Here is a 19,818-nt window from a genome sequence, read left to right as displayed (position 1 = left end):
GTCCCTTGTGTGTTCTTAGTTACTGCGTTATTTGTTATTGATCTACATAGATTCTAGCAAGTTGGAGAAATTATTATCTGCTGCATATACTCTGTTAGAGATTTCATTGTCATTGTGTTGAATTTCTCATTAGAGTGACATCAGAGCTCTTTGGGGTTTGAGGTTATTTGACTTGCTTGAATGATGGAGGCAAATACACATAGAATGATATGTTTGAATGACACTAACTATGACTTGTGAAAAGAAAAAAAATGAAAGATTTATTATTTATGAAGAATTTGCATATTCCTTTGTTTGCTACTGAGAAGCTAGAGTCCAAGTCTGATGAGGATTGGAGTTTTCAACATCAACAAGTTTATGATTTCATTCGGCAATATGTTGAAGACAATGTCTATAATCACATTGCTAATGAGGAAAATGCAAAATATTTATGGAAGAAAATTGAATCCTTGTATGCTTCTAAATCAGGGAATAATAAATTATACTTGTTGAATTCCTTGATGAATTTGAGGTACAAGGAGGGAGCTTCTATTTCAGATCACTTGAATGATTTTCAAGGGTCCCTGATCAAATATCAGGAATGAGTATCAAGTTTGATGATGAAGTGTTGGGATTATGGCTACTCAATACTCTACCAGATTCTTGGGAAACATTTCGAGTTTCAATTACAAATTCAGCCCATGATGAGATTGTCTCTTTGGAGAGTATAAAAGGAAGTATTCTTAATAAGGAGATGAAAAGGAAGACACGCGGTACTTCATCTCATTCCGAGGTATTTGTCACTGAAATCAGGGGGATAAGTCATAGAAAGGAACCGAAATATGATAGAGAAAATGGAAGAAGTAAGTCCAAGTCCACATACAAGAATATGGAGTGTCACTATTGTCATAAAGCATGTCACATACAAAACAATTGTTTTCAATGGAAAATGGAGAACAAAGAAAAGAAGGGCAAGCAGAACGAGAAGAATCACGGTGATAATGATCGTGTTACTACTGCAACTTGTGACGATCTTATTATTATTCGTGACCGTGGTTCGGTTAATCCTGTATTACATGAGAGTATGTGGATAATTGATAGCGGTGCTACACTGCATGTTACACCAAGGAAGGAGTTCTTCACATCTTACACTTCTAGTGATTTTAGAGTGTTGAAGATGGGTAATGATGGTGTGTCAAAGGTAGTTGGTATTGGTGATATTTGCTTGCATACCAACATGAGAGTGCAGTTGTTGCTGAGAGGAGTTAAAAATGCTCCAGATGTTCATTTAAATTTGATCTCTATGCAGATGCTTGATGATGGTGGTTATGATAATCACTTTGGTTCTGGAAAATGGAAACTCACTAGAGGTAACTTGGTTGTGGCCAGGGGGAGAAAATTTCTAAACTGTATTGGGCAAAAGCTTTGGTTACTAAAGAAAGTGTGAATGTCATTAATATAGAGGTTTCTTTGTGGCACCACAGACTCAACCATATCAGTGAAAAAGGGTTGAACTGTTTAGCCAAAAAGGATGTACTTCTAAGATTGAAGAGTGTAGAGTTGGAGAAATGTTCTCATTACATGGCTGGTAAGCAGACTAAAGTATTCTTTAAGAAACATCCTCCATCAAGGAAGTCAGAGTTGCTTGAATTGGTGCATTCTAATGTTCGTGGTCCATTGAAAGTAAAGTCATTTGGTGGTGCACTTTACTTTGTTACTTTTATTGATAATTGTCCAAGGAAGCTTTGGGTCTATGTTTTGAATACAAATGACGAAGTGCTTGAAAATTTCAAACAATTCCATGTTTTGGTTGAGCGACATTCTGGCAAGAAGCTGAAATGCATTCATACTAACAATGATGGTGAGTATTGTGGACTGTTTGATATTTACTGCAAGCAGCAATGTATTAGACATGAAAAGACTCTTCCTAAGACTCCTAAGCTTAATGGCTTAGCGGAGAGGATGAACAGAACTTTGGTTCAAAGAGTTAGGTGCATGCTTTCTGAAGCAAAACTACCTAAACATTTCCAGGGTGAGGCTTTGTACACGACAGTGCATGTTATTAATCTTAGTCCTGCAATTGATCTGAATGCTGAGGTGCCAGACAACATTTGGTTTGGCAAGAATGTCAGGTATAATCGTTTGCGAGTCTTCAGTTGCTAGACATTTGTGCATGTTCCAAAGGATGAAAGGTCCAAATTGGATGCGAAGACAAGACAATGCATCTTTATCAGTTATGGTGAAGATGAATTTGGTTATAGGTTGTATGATCCTATTGAGAAAAAGGTTGTTAGAAGCCGTGATGTAAATTTCATGGAAGATCAAATCATTAAAGACATTGTAAGATGAAGAAAACTACACCCGAGGAAGATAGTAGATTGTTTGATATTATCCATTTTGGATGCCTATACATGATTTGGATACAATTGAGAATAATATTCAAAATGGTGAGTAACATGATTATGTTGGTGATCAATAGCTTGGAGATGAGTTAGATTTTCTCATTGATATTGGTGAAGATGAACATGATATGTCACAAGATGAGAATCTTGGTGATGCTCTAGAACCACCTCAAATTCAACTTCAGATGTTTAATAGGCAGATGAAACCATCTACCAGGTACCTTTTTGATGATTATGTTGTTGTGACAGACGGAGGAGAACCTAAATATTATCATGAGACCATGGAGAATGAAGAAAAGAATAAGTGGTTGGATGCAATGCAAGAGGAAATGAAGTCCTTACATGATAATCACACTTTTGATTTGGTCAAATTGCCAAAAGGGAAGAAGCTTTTGGAAAACAGGTGGATTTAAAGGGTGAAACAATAAAGTAATTCTACATCTCCAAGGTATAAAGCTAGACTGGTGGTTAAAAGTTTCAAACAGAGAAATTGTGTTGATTTTAGTGAGATTTTTCTCCTGTGGTGAAGATGTCATCCATTAGAATTGTATTGAGTTTGGCTGATACTCTTGATTTGGAGGTAGAGCAAATGGATGTAAAAACTGCTTTCCTTCATGGTGATTTGAAGGAAGAGATTTATATGAAACAACCTAATGGTTTTCTTGTGGAAGGAAAAGAAGACTATGTGTAGGCTGAGAAAGAGTTTATATGGTTAGATGAGGCTCCACGACAATGGTACATGAAGTTTGAGTCTGTTGTGTATGAGCAAGACTACAAGAAGATTACTTCTGATCATTGTGTCTTCATTAGAAAGTTTGTTGATGTTGATTTCATCATCTTGTTATTGTATGTTGATGACATGCTTATTGTTGAGAAAATTATTTCCATGATTGGCAGGTTAAAGAAACAATTAGGTAAGTCATTTGCCATGAAAGACATGGGAGTTTCTAATCAGATTCTTGATATAAGAATCATGCGAGATGGACAAGAAAAGAAACTTTGGCTGTAACATGAACACTATATTAAGAGAGTGTTACAGAAGTTCCAGATGGAAAATGCTAAGGTGGTAAGCACTCATCTTGCTACTCATTTTAAGTTGAGTGCTAAACAATATCCTTCAAATGAAGCTGAAAAATAAGATATGCAACAGGTTCCTTATGCAATGGTGTATGCAATGGTGTGTACAAGACCAGATATTGTACATGTTGTTGGTACAGTTAGTAGATTTCTATCAAATCCAAGTAGAGAGCATTGAAATGTTGTGAAATGGATTTTAAGGTATATTTGTGGTACTGCTAGTTTGAGGCTTTGTTTTGGAGGTGATAAACCTACTCTTGTGGGCTATAATGATTCTGATATGACTGGAGACATTGATTCTAGAAAGTCCACTTCAGGTTACTTGATTAAGTTTGCAGGAGAGCTGTAACATGGCAATCTAGGTTGTAAAAGTGTGTTGCATAGTCCACTATTGAGGCAGAGTTCATTGCCATTACTGAAGCATGCAAAGAGTTGCTTTGGGTGTAGAAATTCTTGTAGGGGCTTGGTTTTGTCCAAGACAAATACTTGTTAGTTTGTGATAGTCAAAGTGCAATTCAGCTTGGGAAAAATTCAACTTTTCATTCTAGGTCCAAACACATTGATGTGATGTATCATTGAATATATGATGCTTTGGATGCTAGGTTGTTGGAATTGGCTAAGGTTCATACAGATGATAATCATGCTGATATGATGACTAAGGCCTTAACAAGGTGGAAGTTTGAAACTTGTTATGAGATCGTCAATTTGGCAATTCTCTCCATATAGTTGTGAGGGGGAGATTTGTTGGGTTTGAGCTCCCTTCCTATATGGTGAAAGACCCAATTGGGAAAAACCTACTTGTCCCACTTAATCTAATTGATACGAGTCAGATGACAAAAAGCTGTGAAGTCAGAGTAGGCAAAAAGAGGCAATAGAAAAGTGAGAGAGAAGTTGAAAGAACTCAACCCGCAAGAACTCATAACAGCTGTGGGAGAATTGCGACTACATCTTCGTTCACCGTTGAATCCCGTTGAAATTTAGACAGAAGGTTCACAGCTTCTGGTACTTCATTTTGAACAATTGGATCGGTGAGAAGTCATCCGAGGTGGTAGAAAATGAGCCAAAATAGTGGTTGTTTTTCTGGTTTTTTCTACAACTTTGTGTTCTCATTTTCAAGCTTATTGCTCTATTGTATGATGTATTATTGAGCAAGTTTTGCACCGTATTTGGAGATACTCTTGTATTCCTATTTTGATCATAGTGAAGCTTGATTGACTGGTTTGTATATGTGATTTTTACTTCTCACATTGGGAAGATTTTCTACGTTAAAATTCTGGTGTCCCTTGTGTATTCTTAGTTATTGCATTATTTATTATTGCTCCTCATAGATTCTAGCAATTTGGGGAAATTATTATCCGTTGCATATACTCGGTTAGAAATTTCTTTGTCATTGTATTGAATTTCCCGTCATTTTTATCATATCACATTCATTTTCTCCCTTCCATGTTTCTTTCTTACCGACTGAGAGAAGGAAATGTATCGGGAGTAGCATATCCCTTCCATTTTCTTCGTATGCCCCCTTTGCCCGGATTGTCTCCTCTCCCAACCGATCAAAACATGGGCATGACCGGTTGAAGGGCTTCATAGGCCCGCTGGCCAGACTTATTGGGTCGAATTTTGAACCACTTCCACTTGTCACAGTGCCAACAACGCACTACCACACCACTTGCAATCCCACCTACCTTCCTGCCAACACGATAATGATAGATTGCAATACGACTACCAGACCTGACATCGTCTACAAGTCAACCATGCACATGGCCTACCAAATCTGCCTGACACGGGAAAAACAGCACCTGCCAGGCCTGAACGATTGATCATGCCAACAGTACCCTCTAGAGTCACGCTATTCATCTCAACCATTATAAATAGGGGTTTCCCTACAACATGAAGTATTCTAATCACTATCCCCTATCACTGGCCATTATTATTCTCTACTTATCTCTTTGCCTCTCATTTATTGCTCCATAGCATTATCTCTCCAATCTCATACTGACTTGATCGTCAGAGAACCTTTTCAGGTATCTCTACTGGCAGGTTCGAGTCAATGTCCATCCAGATACCAAAAAGATTCTTGCCCGAACCTTCACTCTTACCACACTGTTTATCCACAAAACAACATACTTATGCCTAATGTTCAGTAAAGTAATATTTCAAAATTATGAGTAATTGCTCAATATAGACAACTTGTTAACCTTGAGAGTTTGATTGCCATGATTTTGCTCTTTATAAGATTTAAACGGGAATATAATATCATGGAAAATGTTACTTACTTCTGATTTTGTTGCTTTTGCTATGTTAGAAACATATGTCAATGATAACATGTCCATAACCATTCTCATTGTGTATGTGGGTAAAAATTGCATCACCAACCATTTTATTACAATCCTTAGCAAGTATAACTAGTAAAACTTGAAATAGCTCTTTTATGCACGATCAGAAATCAATCCTCCTATTTCATACTAAAATAAACTTAGCTATGAGATAAGCTACAATTTTTATGTTGGCCTAGTAGATAAGCAATATTCACACCAACCTATATAAAAGGAAAGTTAAAAGAATAAAAGAAATCCTGAGTTACTCAACACAAAAACAGTGGATTAAGATTTCATATCTTTGGCAAGTAATATCATCCATCCAATTTTCAGAGCTATAAAACTATTGTGAGGCTATTATGGACATATGGGTGGCAAACTTGAGTTTTCACCCAATAAAGTCACCTAAATAACCTTCGAGGCTTCTTGGTGATTAACTATCATTGCCATCCCTATCTAAATATTTAGATTTGCTCACCTCAATCGTTCATTCTCAAATGCAAATGTAACCATGGAATATTTGAGAGGTTTATGGATTCTCTGCTTCTTATAAGCTTAAGACATCACCCACAATCATCATTATTTCTATTTTCTAAGTTCATTCTCTCCTACTTTGCCCTGAAGATAACCAAAAGACACTAATATGAATTTCATTAGGCCAAGCCTCAAATAATACCTATATAATAATCAGCGCTTTTATTATAATCATAACTATAAATACTTATAGAAAAATAGTTTCAACATTTTCCTTGGACAATAAAATTATCCATAATTTATATTAAATTATAGTCATCCCCAATGAAAAAACTTGTTCTTTAGTTAGACTCACATTTTGTTAATTTGCAATAAGAGGAGAGATACGAAAATGATTGCTGACATTCCAAAATTGTATTAAACACTCAAAATGACAAATCATTAATTTAATTGGCAAATTACTAAAAGAAAATATATTTCAATACAAAATTGTCTAAAGTCTAAACTCCAATTATTTTTATTCAATTAAACTAGAAAATTTAAAAAAGACAATCTTTTGGGATTGCATTGGCAATTTACTGAATAAAAATCTCACAAAAAATATAACAAAATGTCCGATTCAAAAGGAATTAAATCAGAAAATCTCAGCTCAATACTTCAATGGTTAAAACATAGAATAAACATATTAATTTAAAGTTAAAAAAACTTGATTCAAAACAAAACTCAAGATAGAAACAGCAGTATAATAAATGTAAATAAATAGATAATAGATACTGGGGTAATTAAATAAAATAAATAGAATAAGCAATCTTCACCCATCCATTTTTCAATACTCAGTTTAATATATTCAATAATTTCTTATTATTTTAATCTATAAAAATGTAAAAAATTCAAAGTACAAAAATAATAAAATATGAATTAAAATAGTTTCTTATAAAACTAAAAAATGACATAAAAGTTAGCCTTTGGGGAGGGGATTAATCACTCTCAGTTAAAAAAAAAAAAACTAATCTTTGTTTTATTTATCTATTCTATAAAGATCTAATAGTTAATATGATCTGTACTAGTAAAATCTGAATTATTAGATTTTTTATAAAATCAATAACAAGATGTAAAATAATTTTTTAACTTAGAAACCCTACAGTGTATTGTATTGTAAAAATAACTGATTTAAATCAAATTTAACTTTTATTTTTCTTTCATTGGAATATTAATTTTGTAAAATTTGGACAAATGAAAATGAACTTTACTCATAATCCAAATCATCATTAGTATCATTTGAATCATGCTCATATAGTCCCAAAGAAAAACACTGTTAGAAGAAGAAAACCGAAACAAGTTGAGATTCCTGGGGTCTCGATTTTCCCCCAATTCCGTAGAACCCTAACTTTCCCAATCTCATCTCTTCGCAATGACTAGTATTCGTAGGTTGAGTGGCGAAGAATCGCAATCACTATACTCTCTTCTCAAATCAGAACAACGTCCACTCCATGAGATCATCTCCGAATTCAACTCCAACATTTCTACCACTCGACACTTCACTCTCTGTTCCTATCTCCTCATGCTTTTGCAGGTTTCAATTTTACCTTTTTTATGCATTTTAATTTCATATCATTTGAGTTTTATGATTTCAAGAGGGCGAGTCTTGGCGCAACTATAAGATTGTTTGCCCGGTGAACCGGAGGTTATGAGTTCAAACACTGAAACAGTAAGACCGTGTATAAGTTATTCCCAGACCGGAGGTTATGAGTAAAAATTTATAAACAATGAGTGTGTCATTCAACATTCATTTGCATTACTTTTATTTATAGAGTTAGTGATGATTGAAAATGAATGGTGGATGATGCACTGACAATGTAAAAAACTCATACGCCTGTTGGTGCATACATCTTTTTTTCTCTTATTGTTTTTGCCATGTCAACTCTTCTTATTTTCTATTTTTTGTTGGGTTCATTATGTAATTTATTTAGGTACTTTTGTGGAAATGGGGTGTAATTTTGTTTTTTTATTTATTGTTTTAATGCTATGGGCAGGATAATAAGGTACTCAACACTACTCGGCGGTTAATTGCTTTTGCTTTGCTACTTGAGGCATATTCATCCCAGGAATCTGCTTCAAACCCGTTCATAAGTTTCATTTTAAATGTAAGTAAATTCTGGTGTTTTTTATGCGATTTATTGAGTTAGAGAGCTGTTTTAATAGGTTCTTTGTGTAATTCTTTGAACTAAATTTTGAATTATGGAGGAGAAAAAATAAGGTAGCATTTAATATATGTCAAAACAGGCCATTCTGTAACTTCTGTTTGCCCTTTAGTTTATTTTATCCATAGAATAGAAATAACATGACATGAGATTAAACAGTGGAGCATTTTTGTTCCACTAAAAGGGGCAGAACGAAAGAGAACATAACAGTAAATCTCATTCCGTGTTATGTTTGTCAAATGCTATGTAAAAGTATGGTGGTAGAGGGGACGGTAAGGTTTCTACATTGCTCAACAACATACAGTAAAATTTTCATTTAAAACATACTTGTGCCAGCTTTGGAACCCCTCAGATGAATAAAAAGACAGGCCAAAATATTGTGTAAAATTGGAAGCTAAGATTATTTCCATGTAGCAGTTTTCTAGTTCTAGTTCTATTTCTCAAATTTGGAAACTCTTAAGATAAGAGTCATAAGACTCAACAGGAAAATAAGACAAGTTATCCATGAGTCATAATTCATAAGTCATATCATAAATATAATAGAAAAATAACAAGTTCTTTATGTTCAAATCATAAGACTCATCAAAACAGCAAAATAACACCAAAGTGACAACAACTAAAAGCACAAAAAGTGTAGAAATGATTGAGGGTAAGAAACAATTCTTAATGAAGAAAAAGAAGCGGAAATGGCTGTCCAGCAACAACAAAGGAATAAGAGATAGCCAAAGCCAAAGGAAGAAGAAACAATTCTGAAAGGGTAGCAAGTCATCTCAGGGTTTTTACATTTTACCACCCGAGTGTGATTGGGTGAGAGACGTTAGGTTTGGGCCACCTTAGAATGTGAAAATCGTGATTCGTATCTCACGAATCATATGACACTAACTACCATGACTAAATGTGTCTCGTTGAATGAAGAAGGAATTTAATTTTTCGTGAAATATGTTTGTACTTGATGTCATGTTACATCTAGGAAGCCACTTCTAAATCTATTGACAGATGAAAGTCAAGACATTCAACTGTGAAATTAGCAAATAGAAAACTGAAAGCAAAAGTAGCAATTAAAGGGAAGAGGCAGAAGATGTCTGAAATTAATACAAGTTCTGTGAACAAGCCACTGATGAAGCCACAGTAAATAGAATACATAATTCCTTAAGTTTGAAGTGCAAAGAGGAAGCAGCTCCAAAAGCATTTGATAAGCTGTTTTGGAGCTTAGAAACACACTGTTAGGAGAAAATGTGGCTGGAGGGGCTTTACCTTCTCATGACAAAGCTCAAATTATTTAAGAATATGCATCCAACTCTACGAAATTGAGTTAAACTGAAAAATCGTCCTTAAACTCCCAAGTTTGTTTGAGTGAGTTTTAATCGAGTTTTATACAGTATTTCGAATGGTGGCCATGGCAGAAAGCGGAGGTGGTTCCAGGCCGAGTGCCATTCACTTTTTCGAAAAACGTGTTAAATGGCGATGCCCACCATTTGGTGAATTAGGACTGATGTTATGGCAGCAACGATGCATGGTGGAAAAGGGGGACATGGCGCTACAAGTGGGCTTTTTGCAGCTTTTTGTTTTGGGTTTTCGGGATAATTTTAGGTATTCAGGGTTTTAAGGGAAATTTTGGGTTTTTACCCAAAAATTGGAAATCCTAACTTAAGTCGTGCTTCTCTGCTTCAAATACAGAAACTTCCTCTCTCTTGTTCGTCTCTGCTTCACCTCTCTTGTTTGTCGCTGCTTCCCCTCTGTTGTTCGTCGCTGCTTCCCTCTCTTGTTCGTCCCTGCTTCCCCGCTCTTGTTTGTCGCTGCTTCCCCGCTCTTGTTTGTCGCTGCTTCCCCTCTCTTGTTTGTCGCTGCTTTCCCTCTCTTGTGCGACTTTCTTTCAGCGCAGAAAATTCGTCTCTGCTTTGTTTCACTACAGCTACTTTGTCTCTGCTTCGTTCTCTCCTCTTTGCAGTGACTCCAGTCTTCAAATACTACTCCAGCAACTGTTTCAACTGCTTCGTTCTGTGTGAGGCAGCAGCTTCTTTCTTCTTTCTTCAACTACTCATTTTACGTTTTTGTATTGGTAATTTTAATTTTCTAGTGACCTTCTTAATAAGTAATGAGACAATCATTTTTACATTTTTGTAGTGGTAATTTTAATTTTCTAGTGACCTTAATAAGTTATGAGATGGTGATTTTCTTGAACCTTGTGTTATGTTATTTGTTGCTTGTTGTGATGTTGCTATTACTAATTTTTTTAACCTTGTGTTATGTGTTTAATGAGCATATCCAAGATCCAATGCTACAATGCATGTTTTTCGCAGATAATATTGTCTTGGTAGGAGACTCTAGAGAGGAATTAAATGAGAAGTTACAAATGTGAAGACAAGCTTTAGAAGCACATAGATTTCGTATAAGTCAAAGTAAGATGGAGTATATGAAGTGTAAGTTTAGCAAGAGGCGAGCAAATCCTATTGTGGAGATAAAGATTGAGGATCATATCATACCACAAGTCACTAGATTTAGGTACCTTGTGTCAATCATATAAGACAATGAGAAAATTGACGGAGATGTGAACCATAGGATTCAAGCGGGTTGGATGAAAAGGCGGAGTGCTTCAAGTGTCATTTGTGATAAAAAGATACCACTCAAGGTTAAGGGGAAGTTTTACCGCACGACTATAAGACTTGCAATGCTATATGAGATTGAATGTTGGACAAAAAATGTCATGTATTTAGATTAAGAAGGAGAACAAAAAAAACCATAGGCGAAATGATTAAGAAATGCTTAGACGATCAATGTTTTGTCAATGAACTTGATTTATGATAGAGCATTTGGCATCGTTCAATCCATGTAGTCGACCCCACCTAATGGGATAAAGGCTTGGTTGTTGTTATATGTATTATATTTTGTTAATTATTTTTTGTCAACCGCCATAGTGACGTCCGCCCTGTGCCCACAATGCCATGATGGTGGAATTTGTTATATGCCATGGGCCACATCGACAAGACTGGTTTGATGCGAGCCTACCAGATGACCAGTTTGCTGTGAGTGGACATGATTTCACCAATGAGGCACAAAACTTTAGTCGAGTTTGACAACCAAGCCAGTGAGAATGTGGAGAGAAGATAGTCCAATTAAGGGGAAGACTTAAGGGAACAGTAGGAGAAACCATTAGAAAATATCTCGCTCTAAATGTTATTTGGATTCTGATTGAGCCAATTGGCATTGATTGATCCCTGTAGTAGAAATCGTCTACTACATAGGTTTTTCTTTTGTCTATTGTCTATTGGAATTTGGAATTCTTACTGAAAATCTTTACTGGAACACTTATGCAGGTTAATTATAAGAAACTGAAACTACGCCATTTTTCATTTATATATTAATAAGTTAGCTTGTGCTAATATGTCTTCTATTTTTTGACCATTTTTTCTTGAATTTTGTATTTTTCTCATGAACTTTTTGCAGTTTAATTGATTTATGTGAATGTTTAATAAGTATAATTTTTTGGTTACAGGCTGCTTGTCACGAAGAGTCGGAAAAAGTTGAGAGGGCATTTATTCTACAGCTATTAGGTGTTGATGGATCCAACAGTGGAAATGAGGTTAGATTCTGTTTAATATTTCTTAAAAACAATTGTGGAATACTTGTTTTAACCTATCAGAAGTGCTTAACAAAAATAAGTAAATAAACTGTCTGAAGCTAAGTAGTTGATTGGCTCGATTTCAGACCCCATTGGGATCCCGGGTTCTCATCCCATTTTGGCATGGCTTTGAGATGGGATTTGCAATTCATTCCCAACTATCACAGCTCCAAATCCCGGGATCCCATCCTAGTTTTCAAGTGGGATCTCACTGGGAAAGGGACCACGGGGTTAAAAGCCCATTTTGCCCTCTTTTTTAAAACGTTATGTCCCTTTTTGAACCTTTTGGTCATTTTGACAAACACCTAAACCTATTTAAAAAAAAGGACCTGGGTGAGCAGCTCTCAACCCATTCGAACAACTGGACCAGTGGACCTTGAGTGAGCAGCTCTCAAATCCCCAAACCTTGTGAGTCATCAGCCATGGCATCATCTCAGCCACCACTACTATCTCAGCCATCAACCTTATTCACTATAATATTTTGAATGCTTAGAATAGACTATTAGTCTAAGTGATGTACCTAGTATTTCGTACTTACTTTTAAGCCTTATAGAGGTTTAATTCCTTAAACTTAGTTGTCTTATTTTGGAATTTTGAACTACTTAGTACTTACTTTTATTATATTTGAGTCATGTCATGCATTTAGAGCTTATATCTTTAATTGTGTTTTTTTAAGGTATTTTTTACCATTTATATGTGTATGGTATTGTTTGTTTTGCTTCCCTAAGGGTTAGTTTGGGAGTTGGATTTTGGAGGGAAAGGGAAGGCTTGGAAGTCATCACACAAGTGTATTTCATGGCTCTCAAGCCTTCCCTTTCCCTCCAAAATCCAACTCCCAAACTAACCCTAAATATCCTTATCCCTGCCATCCCAGTATCTGCTGACCCGCTACCCATTATTTGGTTGGCTGGGATGTTCTGGGATTGACTACTTAGATCTGAAGTCATTTTCTGTTAAGCATATTTCCTATTAATCCAGTTACAAATCAATTCTGGCTATCTATTATTCACTTCATTTTCTTTGAATATGGACTCTGGGTAGAGGAGATTTATAGATGTTCTTATTACAAATTTGCAAGATTTGAAATGAAATACTGTTATTGCTACTCTGCATCAACCACCCATAGTCAAGTATGGAATATAGACAGGAAGGTTTTATAGAGATGTGCTTTGTTTTATGTAACTTGGATGTGTTTATTTAGAGTTTATAATTTTATTCACAATGATATAGGAAAAACATTTTCTTTAGGGGGCTTACTTGACTAGTTCGTATTTTAGAGACTGCTGGCTTTATTGTTCTAAATTTTTCCTTTCAGTTTGTTTTGGTATGTCTGTCAGCTTTGTTTTCTGAAGCACTTTTCTTTCTTCTATGCAGCCTCTTTTCCACTCTAAAAGAATAGCTCAATTAAAGCTATCCTTGTTAATCGTCAACTTTTGTTACAGATCAAAAAAATTATAAATAGCATGTTCTTTGTTGTGTATTTGCATCTAACATTTTTCATTCTTAGGATCTGTTGGCATTTCCTTCAACATGCATCTAGATATTTGTGGCATGTCCTTTTGTTGATTGTGTATGATATACCTTTGTGTTGATTATTCTTGGCATGAAATGTTTGTTGTTGGTGCATATTTGCTTCCTTACTTTCTCCTCATGAGATGTTGTCTTTAGTTTGGAATTTCTGAGGTGTTTTTTTGTCACTGTTGGATTGCAGCTTCTTCAACAGTCTGCTTCAGATTATGTGAAAACATTTGATCAGTCATTGCATGTAAGTTACTTACAGATTTGTTAACCATCTATCCATTATATTCCTACCCTTCCGTAATATCTTAATTTTCTTGGATGTATCCCTGGTTTTTAAAATTCTCCATGATTGTCCTGTCCTTGCTTTACATCATGTTTAATTATGTACTTATTTATTCTCTCTGATTGAAGGAATTTCCACCACTAGATCAGTTGCAGCAGCAATTTCCTGATAAAGTTCATCTAGAACCATATCCTTACTTATTTAAAGATGGTTCTGTAAAAAATGTAGTCCCAGATCCTGATGTTCCCTCCAATTGTGATGTAGATTCACCAGAGTATGTTCTTATGTAGTTGAAGCTTTTTAATTACTGTCATTTTGGTTTTCTGCCTCCCCTTAATAGTTTCCTGTAGCTATTCTATAATGGCAATTTAAAGTTCATATGTTCTCAGTAATATTAACAGCCTAGTTATAGGTTTGATTTGCACCCTGGAATAAAACCTAAAATTGGATCCGGTGATAAAGATGAAGCAGTAGTTGGTCTGTTGTCAAATCTTTCACTAGAAGGATTAAGTCCTCACTGGATCAGGCCTGTTCCACCAAGGCTCCCAATACTTGATGGGGAGGTACTGCATATTTGAATATGCAATGTTTAATCTTAAAGCTTAATTTGTTCAAACTATTTATGCTCGGAAGGTCTTTTCAGCTTGTTTGGTTAAACCCCGATGACAATCATGAACTGATGTGGGACTATGGTATGTGCGTTGATACAAGCAGAGGGGCTGCTGCAAGGGACTTAATTGCAAAAGCTCTGAAGGGAGCCCTTGCACCTGCACAGCAAGAGGTGACAATATTATTGTTTTTGAATTGTTGATAAAAGTTAATTAAAATGTAGTAAATAATAACACGAGGAATCTGGATGATATGAAATCTTCTACGCTGAAAAGGGAAAATAAAACGACAGCAAAGCAGACTCAAGATTGATAGGGCAAAGATGCCCAATCCCTGCTCATTCTTTCAAGGATAAGGCCTTGAAAATGTGCTTTACACCAAACAGAAGCTGAACTCCTAATCTTATCCCAAGTCATTTGCTGAGCCAACTAAGTTCACTTTAAGTGAGTGTTAAATGATAACCAAATGTAGCAAATAGTAGCATAGATTGTGCATTGCAATAACAATTAGCCTCTTTACTTCTACTAAAAGCACTAAAGCTAGTCAAGAAACAATTGAGCAACAGACGAGAAACTGATTCTAAAAAGGCATCAGGCATAACAGACATGCCAAGTGAAGGAGCCCGTGTGGAAATAGGATTACGTGGCAGACCTTTCTGATTAATTTGTAATAAAAGTCCCTCTCTATTAGTTATAGTAAAAAGAAAAGCCGGGGCTTTTAAGTTAAAGTTAAAAAAACCAGACAGAATATTCTTTCTGTAAGAGTATAGATGGTTCTTTGTACGGATCCCTTCTTACAAATTGCATAACATTGCAGCATGCAAAGTGAGATCTAGTTATTATTTTGTCAAATGTTTGATGGAGAATAAGATGTTCATAATTTCTTTATACAGCAAGTCCTGGTGGAGCTGGCCAATGATCCAAAGCTTGTATATCACTGTGGACTGACACCGAGAAAGTTGCCTGTACGTGATGTGGTCTTTTTGATATCTTTTTTATAATTCTTTGAGCAAGTTAACTCTTAATGTTCTGCTCTCATTTCTTTTTTCTATCAGGAACTAGTGGAAAACAATCCCCTTATTGCAGTTGATGTTCTAACTAAGTTGATAAATTCTCCTGAAATATCAGAGTATGCTTTATATCTCTATATAATATTTATTTCTTTAGTTTATAAATACACAATCAGTATTATTGTCTTAATTTCTATTTGCTTATTTATGGATACAGATACTTTACAGTACTTGTCAATATGGACATGAGTCTACACTCGATGGAAGTTGTGAACAGGCTTACAACAGCAGTTGAACTTCCTTCAGAATTTATTCACATGTATATCACTAATTGTATATCATCATGTGTGAACATCAAGGTACTTCACCTTACCTTTGTGCTATGAGCTTTTCATTTTGTCAAAACAATTTTATTTTTCACAGAATGATTATTCTTCTGTATCAGAAGTCTTACTTGCATCCTGTCCAATCCATATATTGTAGACTCTGTAGGTATATTGGTTTGAGTTTGTGTATAATATTGTATTCACTGATGGGAGGTGGCCTTGTGAGGTAAATAAAATTATGGGATAATTTTGAAAGACAGAAGAGGACAACAATTGACCATATGAGAGGGTTTTAGGTCTCAAAATTTACAGAAATCAACTCAACCTTCTTTGAACTGGAGAAAAACGTCTCTCTCCTCAAGAATGCATGATGCAAGCACATAGTTTTTGTGTGCATGTAAATATAATCGTGCCTTATCTAAACCACCCACATCTGAATGCTAGAGTGATATAATTTGGTACTTGGATTTTATATTTATGTGTGTATTGCATATTAAGTGATTTCTATAATGGTCCCCTGACGAAGTTATATATTGCGTCTTGAGACTTTTTTATGTGTTCATTTGACTTTTAAGTGGCCTCTTAATAGTTGATCCTAACTTTTATGCAAGAACCTTAGGTCAAATTGCACTGACCTCTGGTTCTGCCCTGTTTTCTTGTGGAACTTAAAGAGCTGGACATGTGGAGGGTTAAGTAACCTGGTTAAAGTTGTGCCACCATTTTACACTTTCTGTTTGAACATGACATTTATTTTTTATAAGAAATAATTATTATTAGATGAGAAGACACAACATTACAAGAAGATATGACATCCTCATATCAAGCAGAAAAAGCTAAGCAAAAGGGCCACACAATTGAACATAACATATTTTTCAGTTTCAATAATTTAATTTTCTTGTGGATCTATTTCGTTGAAGCAGATGAAAAGATTGCATTAGTTGCATTTCAAAACGAGATATGATTCCCTCATTTTGGGATGTACTTGTCCAGCAAAGCTTTAAGGTTGCTTTATGCATGTGACTGCGTATTTATTTAGCATTGCTATTCTGCTGCCATACAAATAATATGGCCATAGAAAAATGCAAATTTAAATTGTTTTATAGCCATTAGTCTCTGCAGTCGGCATGATGTCTGTTTTATTTCCATTTTCATAGTTAGCATCTAACATTTCTACCTCTATCTCCCAGGATAAATACATGCAGAACAGGCTTGTGAGACTTGTTTGTGTTTTTCTGCAAAGCCTTATTCGAAATAATATCATCAATGGTGAGTTTATACATAGACTATTGATCATAAAAGCCTTTCATATTTGTATATATGTATTGCTGGACCTGGTGACATTAGTGGTTGCATTAGTATGTACCCTTATTGTTATTATCCCTGAGGATTAATGCAGTATTTCATGCTGCATTTGACACGTTATAGATAAGTAGAACATAGTTGAACATCTATAACCATATAACATACGTTGCTTCTTATTGCATAAAGGTCTCCACCTTGGTCAGCTTTGAGCTCTTATCTACCATGGTTTTGAATGTGCTTACTCTGCATATCCATTAGTTTAAATTTCCTACTTGTGAAATTTGTTATGGAAAACATCCATTAGTTTTAGTTTCCTACTTCTGGAATTTATTTCTTAGCTACATACAATGTCCAAATTTGCACATTTGATTTAAATATCATGTTGCCACAGTCTCAGCTTGGTCATTGCCTACTAGGTCAGTATCAGCCCGGGTTAAGTCCCATAATAAGCTCTTGAACAAGTAAGCTGGTATGGAATTGGTGCCAACATAGGGGTTAGGGAGATAAACCTGAACTACCATTATCTGTTCCTTGCATCTATGGGGCTTATGTCATTATATATAGACGAGTATGAAACTTTTGAATGTTGATTTAGCCTGGTTTCTGAGAGTTGCATGACGATTTGAGGTTTATCACAAATACTACTCTACCCTGGCTACTGTGGGCTTATTTTGTATTTTCGCCTTCTTTCTACATGATTTTTAATGTTATTATTTTTATGGACACAAGAGGAAAATGAATTTGGTATCATATCACTGACTCTGGTAAATGATGATCCTTCCTTGCAGTGAAAGATCTGTTCATTGAAGTTCAAGCGTTTTGCATTGAGTTTTCGCGGATTAGAGAGGCAGCTGCGTTATTCAGGCTTCTCAAGTCATTGGAATGACTGTTGTTTTAGGCTGTTCATTTTTTTCTCCTTTCCTGTCCTTACCTATTCAAGACGTTTTCTGTTGTAGATATGTATCTACATAGAGCTAGTTAGCGTTGTGTACTAATTTTCAGTTTATGGTCAATAAAGATTGTAGTTTGCTAGCATAAATACTACAATGTTATCTCAAAGCTTAGTGTTATTTGCATAATTACTGAAATCAGCTATATTACTAAAATTTGACGAAAACGTGTCCTAGTTTCCTCTATTCATTTTGTTACATAAAGTGTGTTCTAGTTAGTGTGAATAACATCTAGGAATGCCTTTGGTTTTTTATTTTTGTATAACCAAGAGTATCCTCTTACTTTGTGTGTAAGGAATTAATCCCCTTCATGGTGCATGAATATTTTTCCTAATAAATATCGCATATATGAATCAAATTGTCAACCTTTTGGTTTGTCTAAGAATCTAGTGATGTCTTATATTACTAAATCAATATCTGGTTAGGATCATAGTTTCTTTTTAATAGGGATAGTACTAAAAGTTTTTGTATAAAACAACTAGGGAATTGATAAGGAGTATTTTGTTAGAGGGTAGTTAGATGATATTTGTAATGTTTCTTTTTTTTTTAGAAACTTTGTAAGTTGGTAGTTATGATAGTTAGCAATAAATAGCAATTCTAACTATTTTTGATACTCACTACATTTTTTTCAAAATTCTATACTTTCTTGTAATCTCTTTATCTCAAAGTCAATACATAATCTAGCAATCCTTTTTTCCATATTAATCCCTGCTTCTTACTCAATTTAATTCTTCTAATTCTTTGTAATTCCTAGAACTTCATTTCCAACCTTAACCACTTTGGGAATTTTATTTTGATTTGAAGAAGAGATTTCAATCCTTGAGGAATGAGGACAAGGATTCACTTAAGGGGGATATTGATAAGGAGTAATTTGTTAGAGGATAGTTAGATAATATTTGTAATGTTCCCTTTTTTTAGAAACTTTGTTAGTTGGCAGTTATGATAATTAGTTATAAATAGCAACTATAACCGTTTTTGATACTCACTTCATTTTTTTTCCATAATTCTAAACCTTCTTGTAATATCTTTTTCTCAAATTCAATACATAATATCGGAATCCATTCTTCCATGGGAATCTTTGCTTCTTACTCAATTTCATTCTTCGAATTCTTTGTAATTTCTAGAACTACAATTCCAACCTTAACAATTGGTATCAGATTAGGTTTTTCCTTGGCAAAAGCTCATTTCCATTGCAGAATCCACTCGAAGTCAAGCATCTTTACGTGAAGTCAAAGATCGTTTAGAAAGTCGAATGTCGGCAAAGATTGAATCTAAGATGATGGAGTTGGCGGGTTCAATCCAGAAATCTTTGAGTGATTCTTTAAACTTGATAATGGAGGAGTCGCTTAAGAACAACACGGAAGAACAAGAGGATTCTACAAGTTTGAGGGCTACCAATCCAGGTGAAAGAAGGAACAATTCAAACTATTCTTGTGGTACGCGTTTATCAAGAATAGATTTTCTCCGTTTTAATGGTGATAATGTGAAGTAATGGAGTTACTAGTGTGAGACATACTACTTAATTGATGGCACACCTGATGAATTCAAGGTCAAATTGGTAGTGGTTCATTTTGAAGGCAGAGCTCTATAGTGGCACCATGCCTTTGTTAAGTCCTTATGGAGTTCTTGGCCAAGTTGGGGGGATTATGTCCAAATGTTGGTGGAAAGATTTGGGGAGGTTTGTGATGATCCCATGGTGGAGCCTATGAACTTGCGGAAAAAAGGTTATGTTGTTCATTACCATGAAGAAA

At 35.1% G+C, this 19,818-nt stretch overlaps 1 protein-coding gene across 1 annotated transcript; it reads left to right on the top strand.

Annotated features, from left to right (window-relative positions):
* The first annotated feature begins 7,578 nt into the window (after positions 1-7,578).
* On the top strand, positions 7,579-18,228 carry LOC109339523 (CCR4-NOT transcription complex subunit 11-like). Its single transcript, XM_019576978.1, has 12 exons — positions 7,579-7,820; positions 8,281-8,391; positions 11,942-12,028; positions 13,779-13,832; positions 14,000-14,145; positions 14,284-14,434; positions 14,515-14,652; positions 15,373-15,444; positions 15,535-15,608; positions 15,707-15,848; positions 17,003-17,081; positions 17,906-18,228. The coding sequence occupies exons 1-12, from the start codon at positions 7,659-7,661 to the stop codon at positions 18,001-18,003; spliced, it is 1,314 nt and encodes a 437-aa protein (XP_019432523.1). The 5' UTR covers positions 7,579-7,658; the 3' UTR covers positions 18,004-18,228.
* The last annotated feature ends 1,590 nt before the right edge of the window (positions 18,229-19,818 follow it).

This window comes from Lupinus angustifolius, unplaced genomic scaffold, assembly GCF_001865875.1.
Source record: "Lupinus angustifolius cultivar Tanjil unplaced genomic scaffold, LupAngTanjil_v1.0 Scaffold_79_66, whole genome shotgun sequence".
NCBI classification, from domain to species: domain Eukaryota; kingdom Viridiplantae; phylum Streptophyta; class Magnoliopsida; order Fabales; family Fabaceae; genus Lupinus; species Lupinus angustifolius.
Note: the sequence above shows the minus strand (reverse complement) of the source record. Positions and strands in the feature narration are given on the sequence as shown.

What these genes read in the sequence shown, in the direction of transcription:
- LOC109339523 (XM_019576978.1), top strand. Translation starts at nt 7,659, where the DNA reads ATGACTAGTATTCGTAGGTTGAGTGGCGAAGAATCGCAATCACTATAC. An exon ending in TCATAAGTTTCATTTTAAAT is followed by an intron (nt 8,392 to 11,941) that starts GTAAGTAAATTC and finishes TTTTGGTTACAG; the next exon opens with GCTGCTTGTCACGAAGAGTC. An exon ending in GATCCAACAGTGGAAATGAG is followed by an intron (nt 12,029 to 13,778) that starts GTTAGATTCTGT and finishes GTTGGATTGCAG; the next exon opens with CTTCTTCAACAGTCTGCTTC.